A 24,043-nucleotide genomic window follows, 5' to 3' on the forward strand; every position below is an offset into this window, starting at 1 on the left:
CAATGTCTCTCTGACCCAACAACCCCATACTCCCCCTATTGGCCAATATGATTATTGACGTAATCAGTTTTTCCAAATACACTTTTGACGAGACTTTGATTGAGACCTACAGTTGAAGTAGGAAGTTTACATACACCTTAGCCAAATACATTTAAACTCCGTTTTTCACAATTCCTGACATTTAGTCCTAGTAAAAATTCCCTGTCTTAGGTCAGTTAGGATCACCACATTATTTTAAGAATGTGAAATGTCAGAATAATACTAGAGAGAATTATTTATTTCAGCTTTTATTTCTTTCATCACATTCCGAGTGGGTCAGAAGTGTACATACACTCAATTAGTATTTGGTAGCATTGCCTTTAAATTGTTTAACTTGCTTCCCACTATAAGTTGGGTGAATTTTGGCCCATTCCTCCTGACAGAGCTGCTGTAACTGAGTCAGGTTTGTAGGCCTCCTTGCTCGCACACACTTTTTCAGTTCTGCCCACAAATGTTCTATAGGTTTGAGGTCAGGGCTTTGTGATGGCCACTCCAATACCTTGACTTTGTTGTCCTTAAACCATTTTTCCACAACTTTGGAAGTATGCTTGGGGTCATTGTCCATTTGGAAGTCACATTTGCGACGAAGCTTTAACTTCCTGACTGATGTCTTGAGATGTTGCTTCAATATCCACAGAATTTGACTTCCTCATGATGCCATCTATTTTGTGAAGTGCACCAGTCCCTCCTGCAGCAAAGCACCCCCACAACATGATGCTGCCAACCCCGTGCGATGGTGTTCTTCGGCTTGCAAGCCTCCCCCTTTTAACCTCCAAACATAACGATGGTCATTATGGCCAAACAGTACTTTTTTTGTTTCATCAGACCAGAGGACATTTCTCCAAAAAGTACGATCTTTGTCCTCATGTGCAGTTGCAAACCGTAATCTGGCTTTTTTATGGCGGTTTTGGAGCAGTGGCTTCTTCCATGCTGAGCGGCCTCTCAGGTTATGTCGATATAGGACTCGTTTTACTGTGGATATAGATACTTTTGTACCTGTTTCCTCCAGCATCTTCACAAGGTCCTTTGCTGTTGTTCTGGGATTGATTTGCACTTTTCGCACCAAAGTACGTTCATCTCTAGGAGACAGAACGCGTCTCCTTCCTGAGAAGTATGACGGCTACGTGCTCCCATGGTGTTTATACTTGCATACTATTGTTTGTACAGATGAACGTGGTACCTTCAGGCATTTGGAAATTGCTCCCAAGGACGAACCAGACTTGTGGAGGTTTACAGAAAAATTCTGAGGTCTTGGCTGATTTCTTTTGATTTTCCCATGATGTCAAGCAAAGAGGCACTGGGTTTGAAGGTAGGCTTTGAAATACATCCACAGGTACACCTCCAATTGACTCAAATTATGTCAATTAGCCTATCAGAAGCTTCTAAAGCCATGACATAATTTTCTGTAATTTTCCAAGCTGTTTAAAGTCACAGTCAACTTAGTGTATGTAAACTTCTGACCCACTGGAATTGTGATACAGTGAATTATAAGAGAAATATTCTGTCTGTAAACAATTGTTGGAAAAATTACTTGTGTCACGCACAAAGTAGATGTCCTAACCGACTTGCCAAAACTATAGTTTGTTAACAAGAAATTTGTGGAGTGGTTGAAAAAACGAGCTTTTTTATTTATTTTTTTATTTATTTTATTTATTTTTTTAAATTTAATTAAAAATATATATATTTTTTCCCCCCTTTTCTCCCCAATTTTCATGGTATCCAATCGCTAGTAATTACTATCTTGTCTCATCGCTACAACTCCCGTACGGGCTCGGGAGAGACGAAGGTCGAAAGCCATGCGTCCTCCGAAGCACAACCCAACCAAGCCGCACTGCTTCTTAACACAGCGCACCTCTAACCCGGAAGCCAGCCGCACCAATGTGTCGGAGGAAACACCGTGTACCTGGCCCCCTTGGTTAGCGCGCACTGCGCCCGGCCCGCCACAGGAGTCGCTGGAGCGCGATGAGACAAGGATATCCCTACCGGCCAAACCCTCCCTAACCTGGACGACGCTATGCCAATTGTGCGTCGCCCCACGGACCTCCCGGTCGCGGCCGGCTGTGACAGAGCCTGGGCGCGAACCCAGAGACTCTGGTGGCGCAGCTAGCACTGCGATGCAGTGCCCTAGACCACTGCGCCACCTGGGAGGCTGAAAAAACGAGTTTTAATGACTCCAACCTACGTGTATGTAAACTTCCGACTTCAACTGTATAATAGAGATTCTAGAATCCATCAGCCAATCACACACACACACACACACACACACACACACACACACACACACACACACACACACACACACACACACACACACACACACACACACACACACACACACACACACACACACACACACTACATCAAAGCAGAGCAGTCATGAATGACCAATAGCGTTTGTCTTATGTAAGTTGATTGCAGTCTTAAGGAGGAGTAGAGTGCTGTATTAGCCAGTCCAATCAGTGAGTTAAAAAAAAGGGGCAGGGGCAGGCTGCTGGGTGGAGTGCTGTCATCACTGAGACTCAGAACGGAAGAAGCCTTTTGTTTAAGGAATCACACACAAAGCCTTCCCCCTTCCAACGAGCCGCAGCCTCTCCTTCTGTGGAGTAGAGGTCCAGGAAAAGACAGGTTTCCTGAAGACTCCACCTGCTTCCCGCTTTCAGGAAGGGCCCAGGCAAAGCCCCTCCCCCACAACCCATACGGTCCCTCAGCCATCTCAAGATGCAACAGCTTGAGCGCTAACTAGTCATAAAGAGACTAGACTGTTCAGTAGACCATTCTTGCTGTCAAAGACAAATACTGATCCTCTCTGAGACAACATCAATAACGCTGGGGCTGGCCAGAGCTTCAATGAGGCTCAACTGCCCCCTGAATTCATTCCATGTCTCTGTAGGAGGTTCTAGTCAGAGGAACAGAGTTGAACATGGCTAGGAGGATAGGGAGCAACAGGAGTGTGCCAAACACTGATCCTGCCAATCAGACTTAAGTTGAGTACCTCTGCATCTGATGAAACTGACAACCATCTTACATGTTAATCTGGTCTGATTCTCCTCCATGTTCTTCATTCCAGACCTCCATATAAAATATACATTCCAAACTGTGAGTAAATCAAAATCAACTGTCACAACGTATTTATATAATAAATTAAGATAATAAATAATAAATACTTTAATAAGGATCAAACAAGCATATTTAGAGGGAAAGTAGAGGACAGAAGAGAAAATTGGAAAGTATGCAGGAAAAGCACATTAATTGGAACTTAATTCTCCCTGAGTAATTCTTGGTGTGGTCCCTCTATACCCGAAGGCCAAAGTCCTGGTTAAACTGAAAAGGCTGGTTACAGTGGTTTCTCTGCTTCCTGTTTTTGGTGTGAAATCTCCGTTTTGCTACATAATTAAACGCAAACTGCAAACTGTATGCCACAAAGGATTTTCCCTTCAAAATGAAGAAGAGCAACTGAGGGTGCACCTGCGTCCTACAAACTGAAGGCTAGAAACACGGGGTCATGGAAGGTCATGTAAGATAAGAAAAATACAGCATGGCTTGAGGATGTCCTTCTGGTATGTAGATCCCATTGACTGTCCACTGCACAAGTCTTACCACACATTTTACAGATGAGCACTAAGCACAGTGTCTGACAAACACAGATCTGTTTTAGTCCAATTGGAGTCCTATTCCTCTGAAGGTGGACTATGCAGAAATTGCTCCGTCATTTCCTGGTTGCTAAAATTCAAATAGCTAGTCCTAATGTCAGTTAATGTAACAAAACAAGCAAATATAGTGTAGAAAATCATTGTACCATCGAAACTGCTGTGAAATATATTTTCCATAACCAAAACATACAGTATTTTAACTATTTGAAGCTGGTGTACAAAACCGAAAGTAAAAGACCCCAAAATCACATTTAAGAAAGGGAAGCATAGAAATAGAACACATAGAACAGATCTACCGCTTCTTAGACTTGCTTTCAATGAGAATGACAGATCTATAACTATCATTTCTATGTGCATTTGGACAGGTCTCCCAAAAAAGTTACATATTGCAGCTTTAATAACAGACAGTCACAGCGGAACACAGCCAGGAAGGATGAGGTCAACTGGCCAACGTTGAGCGTCCCTGCCAACCAACAGAAAGGGACCATGGCAGGGTGGCTGGGATAACAGAAGACAGTTTGTGTCAGGAGCAGGGAAGAATCTCCGGGAGGGCACGGAATCTGTGGAATCTGCTGCACACACACACAAACCAGGGCCTTCTCCTGGGGAGGAAACCGTGCTTCACTCCTACTGCATGTCCTGTGTGTGTGTGTGTGTGTGTGTGTGTGTGTGTGTGTGTGTGTGTGTGTGTGTGTGTGTGTGTGTGTGTGTGTGTGTGTGTGTGTGTGTGTGTGTGTGTGTGTGTGTGTGTGTGTGTGTGTGTGTGTGTACATTCATCCTCTCCACTGCAGGAAGGGAGTAACGCATGGAAGATACCATAAGAACAACAGTCACCTGCAGTGGTCAGCTTTTAAAACAGTCAGCCCAAACAGACAGTTTACAGTCACCCCCCCCCTGCGCAATAGCCTGCGTCACATTCCTTAGGCACTAAACGGGAGAAAACACAACCCAGCTTTGACAGAATATAGGGAACACCCATAGCAAATGCCATGGTGTGCTATTGGAAAAATTAGGGTGACTGTCTGTCTGCCTCTGTATTATAAAAGTCTCCCACATGAAACCAATATTTGTTTTAGATAAGCTTAGCCGTGACCTGAGTTCAGTCTCAGGTCAGAAATATTTGTCTAATCTTTTCACTCTTTATTTTGTTTTGAATGGTTCCCAGAACCTAGTTCTCTCTAATCAAGACATAATATTTGGAGAATGTGGGAGAAGAACGCTGAAAAGTACGTCCAACTCGGGAAAGGCAGTTACTGGTTCCAAATTCCAAAAGTAAAGGGTTTGGTCATGGTAACCACTCAGGTGGGGGAAGATTACGGTGACCAACTATTACATAGTTAACATTCAATTCAATTCATTACATCATATTAAGCATATTAAGCTTTATCTTGTTTTAGGAAATGAAAAATTCCTGTGCTAATTATATACTGTAAATAGGAATACCGTGTGCTACAACTCCTGAATAGTTGTTTCTAAGCCTTTACCTTAAACAACATGTTCCTTTAAAGCTCCCAGAGATCTCACATATGGGCACTTTGTGCTCCAAACACGTTGAGTTCAGTGACCTCTCAGGAATATCCATGCTCTCATCTCTATCCCCCACACCTACATATCTACATCACCTTGTGTTGACTTCTATATGAGGACGTTTCTAACAGGCATAATCTCTGGGGTCTGGGGTCCCACACAGGAACCTCATATCTCCAGTCAACTGAGAAGCAACACCTCATGAATAACAGTTAATACAGGGAGAGAAACTGAGACAACAGTTACAACACAGTTAGTATTAACATTTATGTGAATAAATGACAAAGTTTTGCATATCCTGAATCATCAGAAATAACCATACTAGTAAGCATTTTCAAAGCCAGAGAAAGTATTGTGCTTTGTGGACTATTTTAAATGCTTAGGCATAGATTTGACATACAGTGAGTGGAAGAGAATGGGTTCCTAGCTGAACACGTTCACTGGATGATGATGACACAAACTTTTCCATCATGAGGGGAAGTACGCAGCACAGGAACTGCTACTTCTTTCCTGAAGCATACTCTTCCCTCTGTAGTCAACTTCCTCATATGCAAGAGAAATAAATACACAATACAGATACACACCCTACACCTGCAGTCCCACTGGTTACAGCACTCACATCTACCACACAGAAGACGTAGAAAAAACAAAAAGCCTTTTTCCATCCTGCCCACACCTTGACTGACAATAATGAATTGGTTTGACTACACTTCCAGTGTAAATTAGCGACGGTGTCTAATGGGTATTTCTACATGCTGGTTACCGAAACCTTCAAGCAAATGTGACAGCACTGTTTTACAGCTACGAGGATTTAGAGGCACACAGGCGTACAGAGGCTCATCCCTTTCTAAAGCTGTGACTTACAGTAAGTCAGTGGTCGGAGCTGTTCTGACAGGTCATTGGCTGTCACCAGGGAGAATGATAGAGGACTCTAGTGCCCGGAAAGCCCCTTTTCGCAAGGGCAGCGCCATTGAGGACTTTTCACCATTTTGAAGTTAAGGAAGGATCACATAATTCCATCCAGGTCATCAGGTGGGACCTGAGCAAACATTCCATAACTGCAAGTGACAGTAAATCACCAATGTTGGCTTTATACCTGTTCAGACAACACACTCCAGCTGCAGTATGCAACCTTTCAGTTTGTTTACCAACTCATTGAAGTAGTAGAAGAAAACTGACTACTTCAAAATGGAGATGGCCTCAATGGCGCTGCCAGTGCGCTCACAGACGCCATAATGGGAAAAGTCCTCTGTCATTCTCATGGAGGGACTCACTAACACCCTCTATATGGAGGTGACAGGAGGGAGGAGAAGCAGTACCTTACCAAGAACCATCTGTATCTTCTTTTTAGGGAAGAAAAAATATTGTGATAACCATCATCTGTGGCCGACGACTGTTGACACGTGGGCTCAACCAGAATCCCTAGTTTCATATGAACAAGTGGAACACTTTCCGTATGAACGAACACATTAACAAACCTTGGGGTCTTACTTGAAACTGACTAAAAGCATTTGAGTCATAATTCAAAACCAGGCTTTCCCTGACTGCCAATTGTGCCAGATGTTTTACTATGGCCTGATGCAAAAATAGAACAGCCATCATGTCATCGTCATCCAGTCCAAGTCTAGGAAGGGGACCTTTGGAGCAGGTAGGTCATTGGAGAGAATGAGACTTAGCATCCTCTGGTTCAGCCCATTTCTTCCTTCCTGCTACGTATGGGGCTTTCAATTGCATCTAACCTCAAGCAGAGACACACTTCTTCTCTCTGTTTGCCTATACTCAAAAAATGTGTATGATGATTATATACATTTTTTAACTATACGAAACATACACAAACATCAACGACATCACACCTACCCAGACCCACCTGCTCACACCCCCTTCTCCAGCATCTGCATCCCTCTCATGGCCTCAAACTGCACCATCTTGTTTCTCTTCGTCCATAACTTCCAGATGTATAGCATTCCCAGAAGGCATGGATTATTGAGTCATTGTTAGATTTACAATTAAGACATGACTCTGCTGTTGTGCTGTAGAATGTGAATTTTGGCTGCATACACTCTACTGAGGGCAAGACAACCACTGTAGGCCTACTGCACACACTAACTAACCAGCCTGAACATGCTAACAAACCAACACACACGCCAACAAGCGAACCTGTAAAAAGGTGCTATCTAGACCCTAAAAGGGTTATTCGGCTGTCCCATTGGAGAACCCTTTGTATAACCCTTTTTGGTACTAGGTAGACCCTTTTCGTTCCAGGTAGAACCCTTTTGGGTTCCACATAGAACCCTTTCCACAGAGGGTTCTACATGGAACCCAAAAGGGTTCTACCTGGAACCAAAAAGGGTTCCCCTATGGGGACAACCGAAGAACCCTTTTAGAACCATTTTTTCTAAGAGTACAGTTTATCTACACACAACTGTTAACCCACATCATTAAGCCTGATATACTCAACTATCTGCAGCTGCTGGCGATGCTTCTTTCTTAATCCATCTCTTCTGAAAGTTACAGATTTGACAGCCCCCACCCAGAGCATGATATAACCCAGTTCACCATAACATATTATCCCCTCAGGAAGCAGTATATGCCAGATAAGGTACAGTATCACCACAGCTTCTGTTTAACTGGCACCACACAGCTGCAACACCTCAACCATATTCCTGACAAAGAACTGCCACTAAAACTGACAGACATTGTTTATACCTGGGATGCACAAACCAACCAAAATCACACCTGGCAAAAAAAGAATAACACTTATTTCACTCTTCTGTAGCCGTTTTCAGTTCATACTTACCTGATATTAACCCATATTTACTATTTACCTAAACCCCTGTCAAGAGAGCTTCACTGTCTCTTCAGCACCTGAGTCAATGATTGACAGCAGAGATGGCATCCCATAAAAACCTGATCTGATGTGGAGAGCTGTTAAACATCATGATGAGCTCTAGTAAAATATCTCAAAGGTTAATGATCTCAGGCAATTTGCATCGTCCATCCTCTCATTCTCTTCCCCTGACCATATTTTACACAGCGGGCCTTTCTAATGGAACACTAAGGCAGCTGTCAAAGTCACCACCTCACCAGCTTGAAAAGAGCTTCATACACCATGCCAGCGGCTGCCACTCTGCCAGATGCCTGGTTAATATTTCCCCATGTGAAGCCAGTGGAGGACTGAAGTGGAACTACTGTGTATTGACCAGGACATCATCATACTGTCGCCGGGTAACGTGGGTCATTATTACTACACAATGCCAGGGTCTCTGAGTGACTCAACTACAGGGCAACATCCAGGAAAAAGACTCATGTTAAATCATGTTATTCTTAAGCAGTAAGGCTTAACGTGGACGCAACGTGGAGTGCCTGGATACAGCCCTTAGTCGTAGCAATATATCACAAAAACCTAAGGTGCCTTATTGCTATTATAAAACTGGTTACCAACGTAATTATTGCAATTGTCTGCCATACCCTTGGTGTACGGTCCAATGCATTCAGGGTTTGAACCCCCAGTTTATCATTCATGATAACGCCATACAAGAGATATTCTACTGCAGCTGTAATGGACAGAGAATGTGTCTTGCTCTGCCTGATAGGCATTGGCTCTCGCAGAATTTTCCATGCTGCACATGGCTGCATTTTGTGCCATCGATAATGTCCAAAGTCTAGGCACCCTCCTCTGCCACGCGCCCCGCAAATCATCAACCCAGGCATTCCGCACGCACTCAGCCGGCCTCTATATACAATAGATCTGTCATGCAGTCAGTCCACTCTTACCGCCTGCTATCACAGCAACTTTTAAACAGGGCCTCTAACTCCTGGGGTTTTAATAAGTGGTAGAAAGCTGCGCAGCACCCCTTGATCAGGTGAAAGAATAACCTCAGAGATGACAAAGTCAAAAGCTCCATGGTTACTCCGTGGAATAGGACAAATCCTTAGCCTCGTGATTGTCATGTGTAATTTTGACAAGAGCTTAGTTTAGTGACCCTTTCAAACCCCTATAGGGGAGAGAGTTAATACGTTTCTGACTGACAAACTCACTGTTGTAAACTTAGTTTTTCAGTCAGTGTGGCAGGGGTCAACAATGCACCCTACTGTCCAGTGGTGTAAAGTACTTAAGTAAAAATACTTTACAGTATTACTTTAGTATTTCTTTTTTGGGGGGGGGGGGGGGGGTATTTATATTTTTGACAACTTTTACTTCACTACATTCCTAAAGAACAATATGTACTTTTTACTCCATACATTGTCCTTGACACCCAAAAGTACTTGTTACATTTGGAATGCTTTACAGGACAGAAAAAAATGTCCAACTCACACACTTATCAAGAGAACACCCCTGGTCCTCCCTACTGCCTCTGATCTAGTATGTATGTATGTAGTATGTAAAAGTATGTAAAAAAAAAAAAAAAAAATGTAATAAAAATGCATGTAATAAAATGTATGCACTCTACTGTAAGTCGCTCTGGATAAGAGCGTCTGCTAAATGACTAAAATGTAAATGTAAATGTAATGATCTGGCAGACTCACTAAACACAAATGCTTTGTTTGTAAATGATATCTGAGTGTTGGAGTGTCCCCCTTGCTATCTGTAAATAAATAAACAAGAAAAGTGTGCCGTCTGGTTTGCTTAATATAAGAAATTAGAAATGATTTATACTTTTACTTTTGATACTTATTTTAGCAATTACATTTACTTTTAATACTTAAGTATACTTAAAACCAAATACTTTTAGACTTTTATTCAAGTAGTATTTTACTGGCTGACTTTCATTTTTACTTGAGTCATTTTCTATTAAGGTATTTTAACTTTTACTCAAGTATGACAATTGGGTACTTTTTCCACCACTGCTACTGTCCACCTGCATTTGAAGTTGGAACAGACTGGGCACCTATGGGATGGCTCTGCCAAGGGTTCGAATTACAAGTCACTCGTAGTGGGTTAGCTAAAAATAGTAGACCATTGTCAATCACAACAATTATGGGGGATGCCCATGTTGATATTTTAACACTAATGGGTGGGTATGTCCTGATTGGGTACTGAAGTGCCCCGCATCCCCAGACATCCTTTTCATTCAAATCTCTAGTTCTGTCTCTTCTCAGGACACCTTTCCAAAGCAGCTGTTCCTCCTCCATCCCTATGGCTCTCTATCAGTGTGTTAGTATCAGTGTGTTAGTCCTACCCTATCAGGCACCAGGCCTGAGGAGTCAACATGGTTTATCTGTGAGGCCATGCTTCCTGTCTCTGACCTCCACCCAACGTGTTGCAGGCACACAAAATGTCTCCCACATCCAACTGAGCCCAGCCCCAGAGAACCTGTCACTGCACAGATTGACATAGACAATGATGTAGATTAGATCATACTGCTAGCTCAGACGGGAGAGGAAAAGGGCTAGGAAAGGATGAGAGGGATGAATAAGTGAAAGAGAACGTTGTGACATCCTGTGTGGCGTCATTCAGGCTGTGGATAGTCAACATGTGACAAACATTTGCTCACACTTTGCTGTCAGACTGTAGTCAGCTTTGATAACATAACCAAGCTCACTAACACTGCAGAAACCAACATCATGCACGACTGTAGAATATATTATACCCCTGGCCTTTCATAACTCCATAGAATCCCTTTCAGACAGAACACACACATCATAAACCCTCTGCCTGTATGTGTTGTATAGTCTGTCCTGGTCCTACTCTGTGGTGTCATCGCTGGGCGCAGGTGACGGAGAGTCTATTTCAGGGTACCAGAGTGTCACCCCCCCACCCCTGTCCTTGGAGGGTGCGGCTCTTTCTCTCATTGTGAAGGAGGGGTTATGAATCCTGAGGGGTATGGAATGAGAAATGGAATATGGCATTGTAGCATTCTCCCCTCTTGCATCCCAGGGGGCTCCCCTCCCCCTCGTGGGGTCCACTTCCACCCCACCCTGACCTGGCCCTGTGTCGTGGCCCTAACTGTAGGAGAGACGGTGGTGCTGTTCTTTTGGGCCAGAGTCACTCGTTCACTACAAACCTACTACCATCCACTCTCTCTCGCACACACACACACACACACACACACACACACACACACACACACACACACACACACACACACACACACACACACACACACACACACACACACACACACACACACACACACACACCGCTCCTCAGACAAAGCCACTGGGTCTCAGGAAGAGGGCCATGGTGGGTGTGAATGTATGGCCAGAGCTCCACCCTGGGCCCCAGACAAGACAGGAGACAGAACACACTGAGCAGAACAGGAAGTCCAGTGACCTGCAGTGTGGGACTCCCGATACACCTCTCTGTCCATGTGATGCCTACAATTATATAGGCTACTATTGTGTGCAGTAGATCTAAGGCCAAAATCACAGAGTCTGTATGATACAAGTAAACCCTTATTAGAGAAGCAGATGTACAGGACTGACCGTAGAGCCTAGAGGGGGTGTGTAAGACAGAGTTAGTTACATAATACACTCACAAGCTCCTGAACTCTTACCCTCTACAAACAAATACACACGCATTTACACAAGTTGACACCACACACACACAAGTTGGCACAACATACACACACACACTGACTGCACAGTACACAAATAAATGGATCCTTCTATTGAAACACAATGAATCCTGTGACCCTGTGTTTAGACCTCTACCCTGTCTGTCTTGTCATGTTGACCGTTTCCTCTGGAACACACTGCTCAACAAAGAGGAGGGAAGGAAAGGGTGACTCCCAAACATTCTCACACACACACACATTCACATACAGACATACACACACGTGATTGAGCAAATACACATGAAGACAGACGCCCTACACGCGACCACACATTAAAAACAATGGGGTAATCGGGCTATATAAATATACTGTAATTCTCCAGTACCCCTAACAGCACACATTTTTGTTGTAGCCCCAGACAAACTCACCTCAACTCATTGAGGGCTTGATGATTAGTTGACAATTTGAATCAGGTGTGCATGTCTGGGCTACAATTTTAAAAAATACTGTTAGAGATAATGGAGGACTGGAGTTGGTAAACACTGCTCTAGTCTACCAGATTTGACCAAAGTTACAAGGAATGCCATCAACTACAGTAAGAGGTTTGACTTTGACTTAAACAGCCCACGTTAGTTAGCATGTTATCCACTAGCACGCTATCCTATTAGTTTGAACAACACTTTACTGTGTGTATATTGTAGACCAGGGGTCTCAACTCTTACCCTATGAGGTCCGGAACCTGCTGGTTTTCTGTTCTACCTGATCATTATTTGCACACACCTGGTGTCCCAGGTCTAAATCAGTCCCTTTTTACTATTGAAAAAAAATCAGTGGAACTGGCTCGAGGTCCAGAGTTGAGTTTGAGGGCTGTAGACTGTAGTAATTGTAGAGAAATGAAAGTAATAAAGACTAGGAGTTTTCATTGTGACCAGTAGAGGCAACCCATTGTTGAGAGAGCAGAAGAGGGGAATGAGGGGGAGGGGAATGAGGGAGAGGGAGTCTGCCTGACTCTCTCTAAGTCCAACAACAATGACAGGAAACCAGCCTAAGCTTTCTGGAGTCTATGTGCTGGCCAAGGCCCCAGGAAAAGATTCCCACAGAAGCAAGCTACGCTAATGAGATTTAAAGAGCAAGTCACAAACTAAGGTGTGGCTGCCCGTTTCCTAAAATATGTATTTTTATTTTACCTTTCACTTAACTAGGCAAGTCAGTTAAGAACAAATTCATATTTTCAGTGACAGCCTAGGAACAGTGGGTTAACTGCCTTGTTCAGGGGCAGAACGACAGATTTTTACCTTGTCAGCTCGGGGATTCGATCTTGCAACCTTTTGGTTACTAGTCCAACGCTCTTAACCACTAGGCTACAGTAGCCTAAGAAAATCAGGCAAGTCAGTTAAGAACAAATTCTTATTTTACAATGACGGCCCACCGTCATAGGAGAAGTTCATGAAGAGTTGACAATATTTTCTTTAAATGGCATAGGACAATGTTATTGAACAGCCATTGTTGATTGTATGGCATCAGCGTCTGGTTGAATAGTTGGTAAAGCTGACATAAATAATGTCAGGCTTTGTGTCGTAACTTGAACATGGTGAGGTACACCCAGAGACTTGGTCTGAAATACATAACTACAACCCAGTAAATAAACTATTACCCACTATAGGTCAATAATCAAACCCACTAAATAATCCACCAGGAATGCTTAAAGAAAAGCCCTGATTTCAAATATCTTTACGAGTTGCTCGTTCCTCGGTCACCAGATTAAACCATTTAATTTAAGCCATTGTCAACCCACGCACTCCATTCTGTGGGAGATAAAACAATATAGAGAGAGAATCCTCCTACACAGTCACTAAAGTGAGATATTCCTATGCCTGAGGAACCATGTTTTGCTATAACAAAAGCCTCTCCCCACTATGGCACACCACAAGGGCCAAAAAGCCTAGAGGCAGTGGGTGTGTCAGTGGTTGATCCATGCTCTTTAATAATCAGCTTTTATATGAATGAGTAGATTACAGGCTTGGTATCTGGTAGAAACCTGGTGGAAACAGACAGACAGCCAACTGGCATATGCCTACAGGCCTGTCTGCATGTTGCTGCTCTCCAGGCAAAGTCTCTATGCTACTGTTCTCTACAGACTTCCTCCAAGACATGGAATACACACAACGGCCCCTCCCTGAACAGCACAACTCTCTGCCTACTAGTCACAGTTGATTTCATCTGACACACGGAGGACTCTTTCTCTCCTGTAATTTGCCTTTAAAAACAGGTTTATGTAACCAGGCAGTCATTCATGAGGACTCCAGAAACACCAAGCTGACTGGCTGGCTGGCATCCTCCTCAGTCTCCCAGTGGAATCTCAATGGACCAAAGCGCCTCGGTTGATGTGGGCTTTCCTCAAAAGCAAATGGAGGGAATTAGGTGCCTCACGCACACAAAACAATAACAACACAAACAGATAAGATAGATACTGTGGATAGAAAATAAACTTAGAGGCTCAACTCAAGGCATGCATCACACCCTTATTTTCATATTTTATCAGATGTTTAGAGTGGCTTTAATGACAGATCCCATAGGATCCAGCCAGTATGACAAGAGGCACCTAAATCTATTAACGGTGTAATAAGGGCAGACAAAATATAACCTGTTGTGACTTGTGTGCTGGTTTACTGCATCCCTCCCCACTCCACTGCATTTTACAATGGGAGTTACATTTTACTGCAGGGAAAACAGAGAAAGCCCTTTGAATCCAATGGCTTGTTGTGTGTGCAGTGGCCACTTAAATGGCTTAAATGGCTATCAGAGAAGGAATAGACAATCAAACTCAGAGTGCTGGAAAGATTATCTCTGTCCTTGGTTTCTAACAACAGAGAAGGATTCAAAACGTTCCATCTCTACTTTCCTCCTCTCCATTGCTTCACACCGCTGTTTCTCACTTTGCCTCTCACACACACAGACCAACACTCAACATGGATAGCACACACCACATCAGTGTAACCAAGGCAACTCCTCCTTGGTTTCCGGAGAGGGCGTTCCTCTTGGTCCCTTTTGTTTTTCTTCAAAGACAGGGACAGGCAGTTGCTAAAGACGTCAGTGAGATTGCTAAACCAACATGCTGTGTATTCACCACCCAGGCCATGTGTGTGTGCGTGTGTGTGTGTGTGTAATGTCACACTGACTGCATGGGCCAGGGTAGAGGAATGCCGGACAGGATGCAGGCAGAAAATTCCTGGAACATAGTAATATGGTCTAAGCCTGAGTTGTGTCACTGCCAGTGTTCATATATATAGGCTTACCACTTATGATCTTCTCAACCTTCAAGCATTAAAGCAGTAGGTTGAGTTTCTTTAAATGTCCAAAGACACCGTTTATATCTCAATATCAAATCATTTCTGTGTAACAATGAAGTAACTTACTGGGATTATTTTTAACCATTTTAATTGAATACAAACTAAAATAGCTTTTTAGCAAAGAGCAATTTCACAAGCAATAATTTTGCTCGGAATGCTGTCAATAACAGCTGAAATCTGAAATCTAGCTGTTATTGACAGAGAGGATTAGACCTCTCTTTCTTATTGGTATATTAACTAATTTACCATCTGGTATAGTCACCAGGCTGGCCAAAACTCCATCCCACCAAAACAGGCTAACATTTCAGGTGGTCTTTTCAAACAGCTCTTATACTAAAATGCATTATCATCATTTTCACAAATACACAGTATTATTCCAACCTCATAGTGTGGAAATATATATAAAACAGAGTAAAATCACATGTTTGCCTGCACTGGGCCTTTAAACTGTCAAGTAATGTATTCTCTCTAACTATTTAATTTAGAAAGCAAGCAAACACACTAGAAACCAGGGAAACATTAAATGTTCAATATGAAAACTATAATTCAACCAATGAAATATGAGCGGTACAGAAGTGGGCTTGTTTGTTCATGGAACACTTCCTTCTGATGTGCGTACCAGTGTTAACTATAATACCACAACTCCATTAGACCATCTGGGTGAGTTTGAAAGTAAACAGAGGAACAATCGGTGTGTATTTCTAAGACAAACAACATAACTGCGGCTGTTTTTCTATGGTGCTTGAGTACTGTTCCAGGACCTGTAGATGCTCTCCAAGTGAGGGTCATTTACAGTAATACATTTACATGAACATTAATACACAGTACATTGTTTCCATGAGCTTCAATTGCTCTAGTCTATAGAGTTAACTAATGTGCTATTGTGGTCTGATGTACTGTAACATGTTCAGCTGTTGAGGGGATCTGATAGATTGTTCAACATTGCACAACAGTATTTCTGTGCCTTTATGTGGCACAAGTCCTCTACCTTCCACAGTAATGTCTGTCACCGGGCCCTTGACTGGGCCTCTGCCTTGTAGTGTTAACACACAGCACTGATAAGAGATGAGGCAGACGCAGCATTTAACTACCCTGCAGACACAGAGTCACAGCCAGGACACAGCAGGGCCTATAGGTGGGGTGGATTTGCTGTGTTTTTAGATATGGAGAATAGAGGTCGACCGATTAATTAGGGCTGATTTCAAGTTTTCATTACAATCGTTAATCGGTATTTTTGGACACCGATTTATTTTATTTTTTTACACCTTTATTTAATTATTTAATCTTTATTTAATGAAGTAACTTAAGTCAGTTAAGAACATATTCTTATTTTCAATGACGGCCTAGGAACGGTGGGTTAACTGCCTCGTTCAGGGGCAGAACGACAGATTTTTACCTTGTCAGCTCGGGGGATTCAATCTTGGAACCTTACAGTTAACTAGTCCAACGCTCTAACCACCTGATTACATTGCACTCCACGAGGAACCTGCCTGTTACGCGAATGCAGTAGAAGCCTAGGTAAGTTGCTAGCTAGCATTAAACTTATCTTATAAAAAACAATCAATCAATCAATCATAATCACTAGTTACACATGGTTGATGATATTACTAGTTTATCTAGCGTGTCCTGCGTTGCATATAATCGATGCGGTGCGTATCATTGCTCCAATGTGTACCTAACCATAAACATCAATGCCTTTCTTAAAATCAATACACAGAAGTATATATTTTTAAACCTGCATATTTAGCTGAAAGAAATCCAGGTTAGCAGGCAATATTAACCAGGTGAAATTGTGTCACTTCTCTTGCGTTCATTGCACGCAGAGTCAGTGTATATGCAACAGTTTGGGCCGCCTAATTTGCCAGAATTTTACGTAATTATGACATAACATTGAAGGTTGTTGTCGTAGCTGAATCAGAATTAGTTAGGTAACATAGATAAATAAGATGTTTTATTTACTTTATACTTGTCATTAGAATGTCTTCTTTTGGACTATACTGTTGGCAGTTGCATTTTCCTTTCTCCTCTAGGGAAAAAGTCACTTGGGGCCCAGAGAGGGGAGAGGTCAGGCTTGTCTTTTACATGTCTGGTAATAGGCAGAATATCAGAAAGGGAGAAGTCAGGTTTGAACATTGTCTTTCATAGGTGAATATATCTGTGAAACCATGTGAAGGGCTCCACTATGTCTGTACTCCAGTCACTCCCTCATTTTCCCATGGGGGGGGGGGGGGGGGGGGGGGGGGAGTATGGCAGTGTCTGGAACCATTATACCACCCCTCTGATGTTGAACTTATCTTTCATAGTATATGACCTAGAGGTTCACTCCCCTTAGTGAGCTTCTCCAGGAGTGGGGAGAAGAGGGGGTGTATTTGAGATGGGAGTATCTAGAATTGACAATTGATATATGCCAATGGATGATATATGCCATATATGCCATTGTACTACGAAGTACCAAGAACGAGAAGTAGAACCTCATCTAAGAGACCAAACTGAACGATCATTTATAGCTAATGCTATCTGGCTATGGGATACTCCTCTTTCAAGTAAAAGGCCCTTTGTGAAGTTCCTAAGATCTGTGGTTCGTCATGTGAGTTTAGAGGGGTGTATCTTGGCTAAAAAAGATACTAAGAATTGTTTTGTAAGGACTCTCAGAGAATTCATTTATAGACACTGAATTGATCTGAGAGTCAAAGGGCTATGGTGAAGCTCATATAATTAAAGATGGACTTTAAAATATAACTCTGACTTGTGTGTGGTTTGTAAACTCTCATCATTTAGTAATACAGGAAATTACCACGACATTGTGCAATGTAACAGGAATATTTAGACTTATGGATGCCACCGGTTCCGTATTTCACTGAAAGAATAAACGTCTTGTTTTCGAGATGATAGTTTCCGGATTCGACCATATTAATGACCTAAGGCTTGTATTTCTGTGTGTTATTATGTTATAACTAAGTCTATGATTTGATAGAGCAGTCTGACTGAGCGGTGGTAGGCAGCAGCAGGCTCGTAAGCATTCATTCAAACAGCACTTTCCTGTGTTTTGCCAGAAGCTCTTCGCTGTGCTTCAAGCCTATCAACTCCCGAGATTAGGCTGGTGTAACCGATGCGAAATGGTTAGCTAGTTAGCGGGGTGCGCGCTAATAGCATTTCAAACATCACTCGCTCTGAGACTTGGAGCAGTTATTCCCCTTGCTCTGCATGGGTAACGCTGCTTCGAGGGTGGCTGTTGTCGTTGTGTTCCTGGTTCGAGCCCAGGTAGGAACGAGGAGAGGGATGGAAGCTATACTGTTACACTGGCAATACTAAAGTGCCTATAAGAACATCCAATAGTCAAAGGTTAATGAAATACAAATGGTATAGAGAGAAATAGTCCTATAATTCCTATAATAACTACAACCTAAAACTTCTTACCTGGGAATATTGAAGACTCATGTTAAAAGGAACCACCAGCTTTCATATGTTCTCATGTTCTGAGCAAAGCACTTAAACGTTAGCTTTCTTACATGGCACATATTGCACTTTTACTTTCTTCTTCAACACTTTGTTTTTGCATTATTTAAACCAAATTGAACATGTTTCATTATTTATTTGAGGCTAAATTGATTTTATTGATGTATTATATTAAGTTAAAATAAGTGTTCATTCAGTATTGTTGTAATTGTCATTATTACAAATAAATTTTAAAAATCGGCCGATTAATCAGTGTCGGCTTTTTTTGGTCCTCCAATAATCGGTATCGGTATCGGCGTTGAAAAATCATAATCGGTCGACCTCTAATTGGGACGAAACATGGAAGTTAATTGTGAGGGAAACAGGGTTCTCATAAGGTTTCTTAGATGACCCCCATTACCTTCCCTGCAAGTTCAGAGATTAAACCCTGTTGGAAATTCTGCTCTTAATATTGATTAATTTAATGAGAGCACAGGGGGTAACTGCTTTATTGGAAGTGTAATGCTGGAGGAGTTTAAGTCACAAACATGTCAACTGTATCCGGTACATGTACACATAGTATACACAGGATATGCAGGATGTATAGGAGCCCCTCGAGCAGCCCATAAGATGCTGCACATGTGTCTGGCTGGCTGCATCCTGTCCAACACATGAGTGGGCTGGTCATGGCTGGGCACTGCAGGGTATGGTAGTGAGACTGTTGTTTAGATTGTTATGGTAGTAAATCACTCAGCAGTGAGATTCACTCGGAGCGCCACATTGGAACACAAAGACCCAAACAGACAGTGCAGTGTCAGTGAAGAAGTCTGGGCTATTACGTCACAGCAATAGAGGAACCAGAGAGAGGGGCTGGGAGAACCCCAGGGGTAAACATCAGGGACACGGCGGGGGGCACAGATGTTTTGGAGTGCCCCTCTTTTCTTCAATGTTTGAATGAACCCGCGTCATGTGCATGGTGTTAGCTAGAGGGTATTAAGAGGACGTGAAGACTAAATGTCGTCCCTTAAAGAATAAATAAAGTGAGAAACGGCTATTGAACAATGTGAGGAGCATTTGAAGAGTTGATTTATCCACAATTGTTTTTTTCACTACAAATGATTGCTTATTGGTACCTTCATGTGTGTGTAAAATATTACTGTTCTCAGATTTAAAAAATATATATAATATTAAAATATGTTATTTAGAAAACGCTATATATACATTGTTTAGTTGGAATGTTTGTAAACTGTGTATTTGACTGTGATATAGTGCCTTCTGAAAGAATTCACACCCCTTGTCTTTTTCCACATTTTGTTGTGTTACAAAATGGTATTAAAATTGATTGAATTGTCTTCTTTTTTGTCAATGATCTACACAAAATACTATAATGTCAAAGTGGAAGAAAATCCTAACATTTGTACAGAGAAAATATGAAAAATAAAACAAGAATATATCTTCATTAGATAAGTATTAAAACCACTGAGTCAATACATGTTAGAATCACCTTTGGCAGCGATTACAGCTGTCAGTCTTTCTGGATAATTCTCTAAGAGCTTTCCACACCTGAATTGTGCAACATTGGCCCATTATTTTCCAAATTCTTCAAGCCCAATCATTGTTGATCATTGCTAAACAACCATTGTCAGGTCTTGCCATAGATTTTCAAGCAGATTTAAGTAACTCAGGATTTAAGCCACTCAGGAACATTCACTGTCTTCTTGGTAAACAATTCTAGTGTAGATTTGGCCTTGTGCTATAAGGTTATCATCCTGCTGAAATGTGAATTAATCTCCCAGTGTTTGGTGGAAAGCAGACTGAACCAGGTTTTCCTCCAGGATTTTGCCTGTGTTTATCTCCATTCCCTTTCTTTTTTTATCCTGAAAAACTACCCAGTCCTTAACGATTACAAGCAAACCCATAACATGATGCAGCCACCACTATGCTTGAAAATATGGAAAGTGGTACTCAGTAATGTGTTGTACTGGATTTGCTCCAAACATAACAGTTTGTATTCAGGCCCTTTGAGGGCCTCCCGGGTGGCGCAGTGGTCTAGGGCACTGCATCGCAGTGCTAGCTGCGCCACCAGAGTCTCTGGGTTCGCTCAATTGGCTTAGCGTCGTCCGGGTTAGGGAGGGTTTGGCCGATAGGGATATCCTTGTCTCATCGTGCTCCAGCGACTCCTGTGGCGGGCCGGGCGCAGTGCGCGCTAACCAAGGGGGCCAGGTGCACGGTGTTTCCTCCGGGTTGGAGGCGCGCTGTGTTAAGAAGCAGTGCGGCTTGGTTGGGTTGTGCTTCGGAGGACGCGTGGCTTTCGACCTTTGTCTCTCCCGAGCCCGTACGGGAGTTGTAGCGATGAGACAAGATAGTAATTACTAGCGATTGGATACCATGAAAATTGGGGAGAAAAGGGGAGAAAATTTTTAAAAATAAAAAATAAATAAAATTGCTTTGCCACATTTTTTGCAGTATTACTTTAGTGCCTTGTTGCAAACCGGATGTATGTTTTGGGAAATTGTTATTCTGTACAGGGTTTCTTCTTTTGACTCTGTCAGTTAGGTTAGCAGTGTGTAATAACTACAATGTTTCTGATCCATCCACCATTTTCTCCTATCACAGCCATTCAACTCTGTAACTGTTTAAAGTCACCATTGCCGTCCTGGTGAAATCCCTGAGTGGTTTCCTTCCTTTCCGGCAACTGAGTTAGGAAGGATGCCTGTATCGTTATAGTGACTGGGTGTATTGATACACCATCCAACATGTAACTTCAACATTGTAACTTCACAATGCTCAAAGGGATATTCAATGTTTGCTTTTACATTTTTTACCAATAGGTGCCCATCTTTGCGAGGCATTGGAATACCTCCCTGGTCTTTGTGGTTGAATCTGTGTTTGAAATTCACTGCTCAACTGAGGAACCTTACAGTACTTGTATGTGTGGGGTACAGAGATGAGGTAGTAATTCTAAAATAATGTTTAACACTATTATTGCACACAGAGTGAGTCCATGCAACTTATTATGTGACTTGTTAAGCAAATGTTTACTCCTGAACTTATTTACGCTTGCCATAACAACGGTGTAGAATAATTACTGACTCAAGAAATGTCAGTTTTTAATTTTTTATAAAAATAAAAAAATAAAAATCTAAAAATATAATTCCACTTTGACATTATGGGGTAAAGTGTATAAGCCAGTGACAACAAATCTAAACTAAATTCATTTTAATTCAGGCTGTAAAACAACCAAATGTGGAATAAGTCAAGGGGTGTCAATACTTTCTGAAGGCACTGTATGTGGTTGCACTAACTGTATGTTGCTCTGGATAAGTTGAATAAAATGTCAAATCTAAATGTTTTACATACAGATCTCATATAATAAAAATAACTAAATTAAATATTGATGTCACAAATGTAGCATTTGTTCAGTTCTTTAACAAACAAAATGTTATTTGTTAAATTGGACTGTAAAACCTAGCAGTACTACTTTTTCTCTGAGAGTGACGCGGATATATAGCGTTTTGCTAAAAAAAAAAAAAAAAATGATTATTTATCCCTCTGAAGATTTAAAAAAAAATACATGTCTGTCAATGAACAACCTCATGACATGATGAGATAGTGAAAAAACACACCAACCTCTTTCATAAATTATTTAAACAATAAAAGCTACTTTACCAACATTTCTGAAAATAGATATATAGCATTTTGGAATGAAACTCTTCATTTGTTTTCATAGACAGCGGGAGGTCATAATCAAGGACTAAGAACTGTATTTTGATTCGTTTCTTGTTTTCCATTGTGGGTGCATTACATTGCGAGTCATGAAAACATAAAGACGCCAGAAAGATGTTCGATGTGGTGTGTTCAAAGATATCTGCTTCAGTAAACCTCAAATTCTTTCTCTTCAACCCCAATGTCAAGTGTCAGTTCTTTTTCAAACCTCAGAACAACACAAAAAATGTTGTTGCCCTTTCCCACAAATGTGTGTGGTGTGCAGCTTCACTGTCAAATTAACTTGAACTCGAGACTGAAACAGGCTATTTGTCCTTCCTCTCTTATAGCCCCCCCCCCCCCCCCCCCCCCTATACCCCCCACCACCACCCACAACAAATGTGCAGCCAACTGACTCGCCTACAACCTGCTATCTCTGCCAAAACTGCTACAATGAAGAGAGTGGGAATATTGGGCAGCTGACCATATTCATTGTTATTTTCACAGTGCACTTATACAACAGGAGACTGAAAAGTTAAAATAATATAATTACATTGCTGGTGAATAAATGGATGAATAAAAAAAACCATCTCATTCGTTTACTTGAAATCCCTAGGACAGTGTCAGTGGTACTATTACGCAAACTGTAACTGAATCTGTAGTGTATATTTGCAGAATATAGTTTCCTGTGACCACCAGGCTACATCAATGACCCAAAATAAGAATGTCATTGATTATTCAGGTTTTGCACTTTGGCACACTCACCTTCTCAGAGTTGATGCTCAGCTTTTTCTCAACATGGCTATGGAGCTCTACGTGGCCATGGAGCTCTCCGTTATTTTCCGGGATGGGTGTGGATTCTCTCCGTGTCCCGCATGGTGTCCCGTTCTCCTTAACGTCTTCGCTTTCTGACTCGTCGTCGCTGGGTAAAGGAATGCGCTCCGTGACATATTCTTTGAGACACTTCATCTTGTGTTTTTTCAACAGTTGCTCAGTGTCCTGGTCGACAACAATGAGCTCGAGCTGGCCCACCGTGGTTTGTATCCGGGACACAACCTGTTGATGGCTCTCGCTCTCCACGTTCTCCCCGTTCACGAACACTAGTCGATCCCCCGCGCGAATCCCAGAAGTTTCAGACGGACTGTCGGGCTCCACAAGCCGTATGAACTGCCCGGTCTTACCCTTCTCACCGTGGAGATGGAACCCATAACCATTGTCCCCTTTCTCCAGCAGGCAGAGTCTTGGCCGATTATCTTCGCTTTTGCTGGGCATAGTTTCTGCTATTTATTTCACCAATTCAACCCGTTGCTTGTGAGAATGATCGTTCACTAGCTGGAAGTTGCCAAGTAAACTCAGTTTGGGATGCTGAGCACGAGTGGTACCCGTCAACGGGAATCTCTCTACCGTTCTCAAGGAAGAGCGTCTGGCATCCAATCGGTCTGTTTATAAGGCGCCGTCCGTGGTGACTGGATGTCACCCGCAGTCGCAACTCACTTTCAAAGCAATTCCTAAACTTTGTGCATACAGGGGATGTATGCCAACCCGAGATGTGTCGCCAAAACCTGAAGAGCTACTAACTATATGTATGCGTTGACTTTTCTCCAAAACTCTATTCTCTAATCTGACACTGAATTAAACTCAGTAGACTACTTTATAAAGGTCAGTGACGTAGGTGGAGAAGACAGATAGTAACACCAATCACTACTCAAATACTCCAGGAGGAGGGAGGCGCATAAATGAATGAGGCATGCATGCTATTGGCCGGAATGATCGACAAGTGTATGCGCAAAAATGATTGCTGCTGCTGCCATGTTGTGACAAATGCATGTGGTCCTTCTGT

At 42.3% G+C, this 24,043-nt stretch overlaps 1 protein-coding gene across 2 annotated transcripts in view; it reads right to left on the reverse strand.

Moving 5' to 3' along the window:
* The window catches only part of LOC120034193 (Na(+)/H(+) exchange regulatory cofactor NHE-RF1-like), a 34,148-nt gene extending 10,306 nt beyond the window's left edge, over positions 1 to 23,842 (reverse strand). Inside the window, exon 1 of one of the 2 annotated variants that reach the window (XM_038980661.1) lies at positions 22,969 to 23,842. In XM_038980661.1, coding sequence (XP_038836589.1) covers positions 22,969 to 23,475 — 507 coding nt within the window. In that variant the 5' untranslated portion in view covers positions 23,476 to 23,842. Of the gene's footprint in view, positions 1 to 8,300; positions 8,343 to 22,968 lie in introns of those variants that run through there. The other variant, XM_038980662.1, reaches the window with a different exon arrangement.
* Between the last annotated feature and the right edge of the window lie 201 nt (positions 23,843 to 24,043).

The sequence above is a fragment of the Salvelinus namaycush genome, chromosome 41 (genome assembly GCF_016432855.1).
Source record: "Salvelinus namaycush isolate Seneca chromosome 41, SaNama_1.0, whole genome shotgun sequence".
Taxonomy (NCBI): Eukaryota; Metazoa; Chordata; class Actinopteri; order Salmoniformes; family Salmonidae; genus Salvelinus; species Salvelinus namaycush.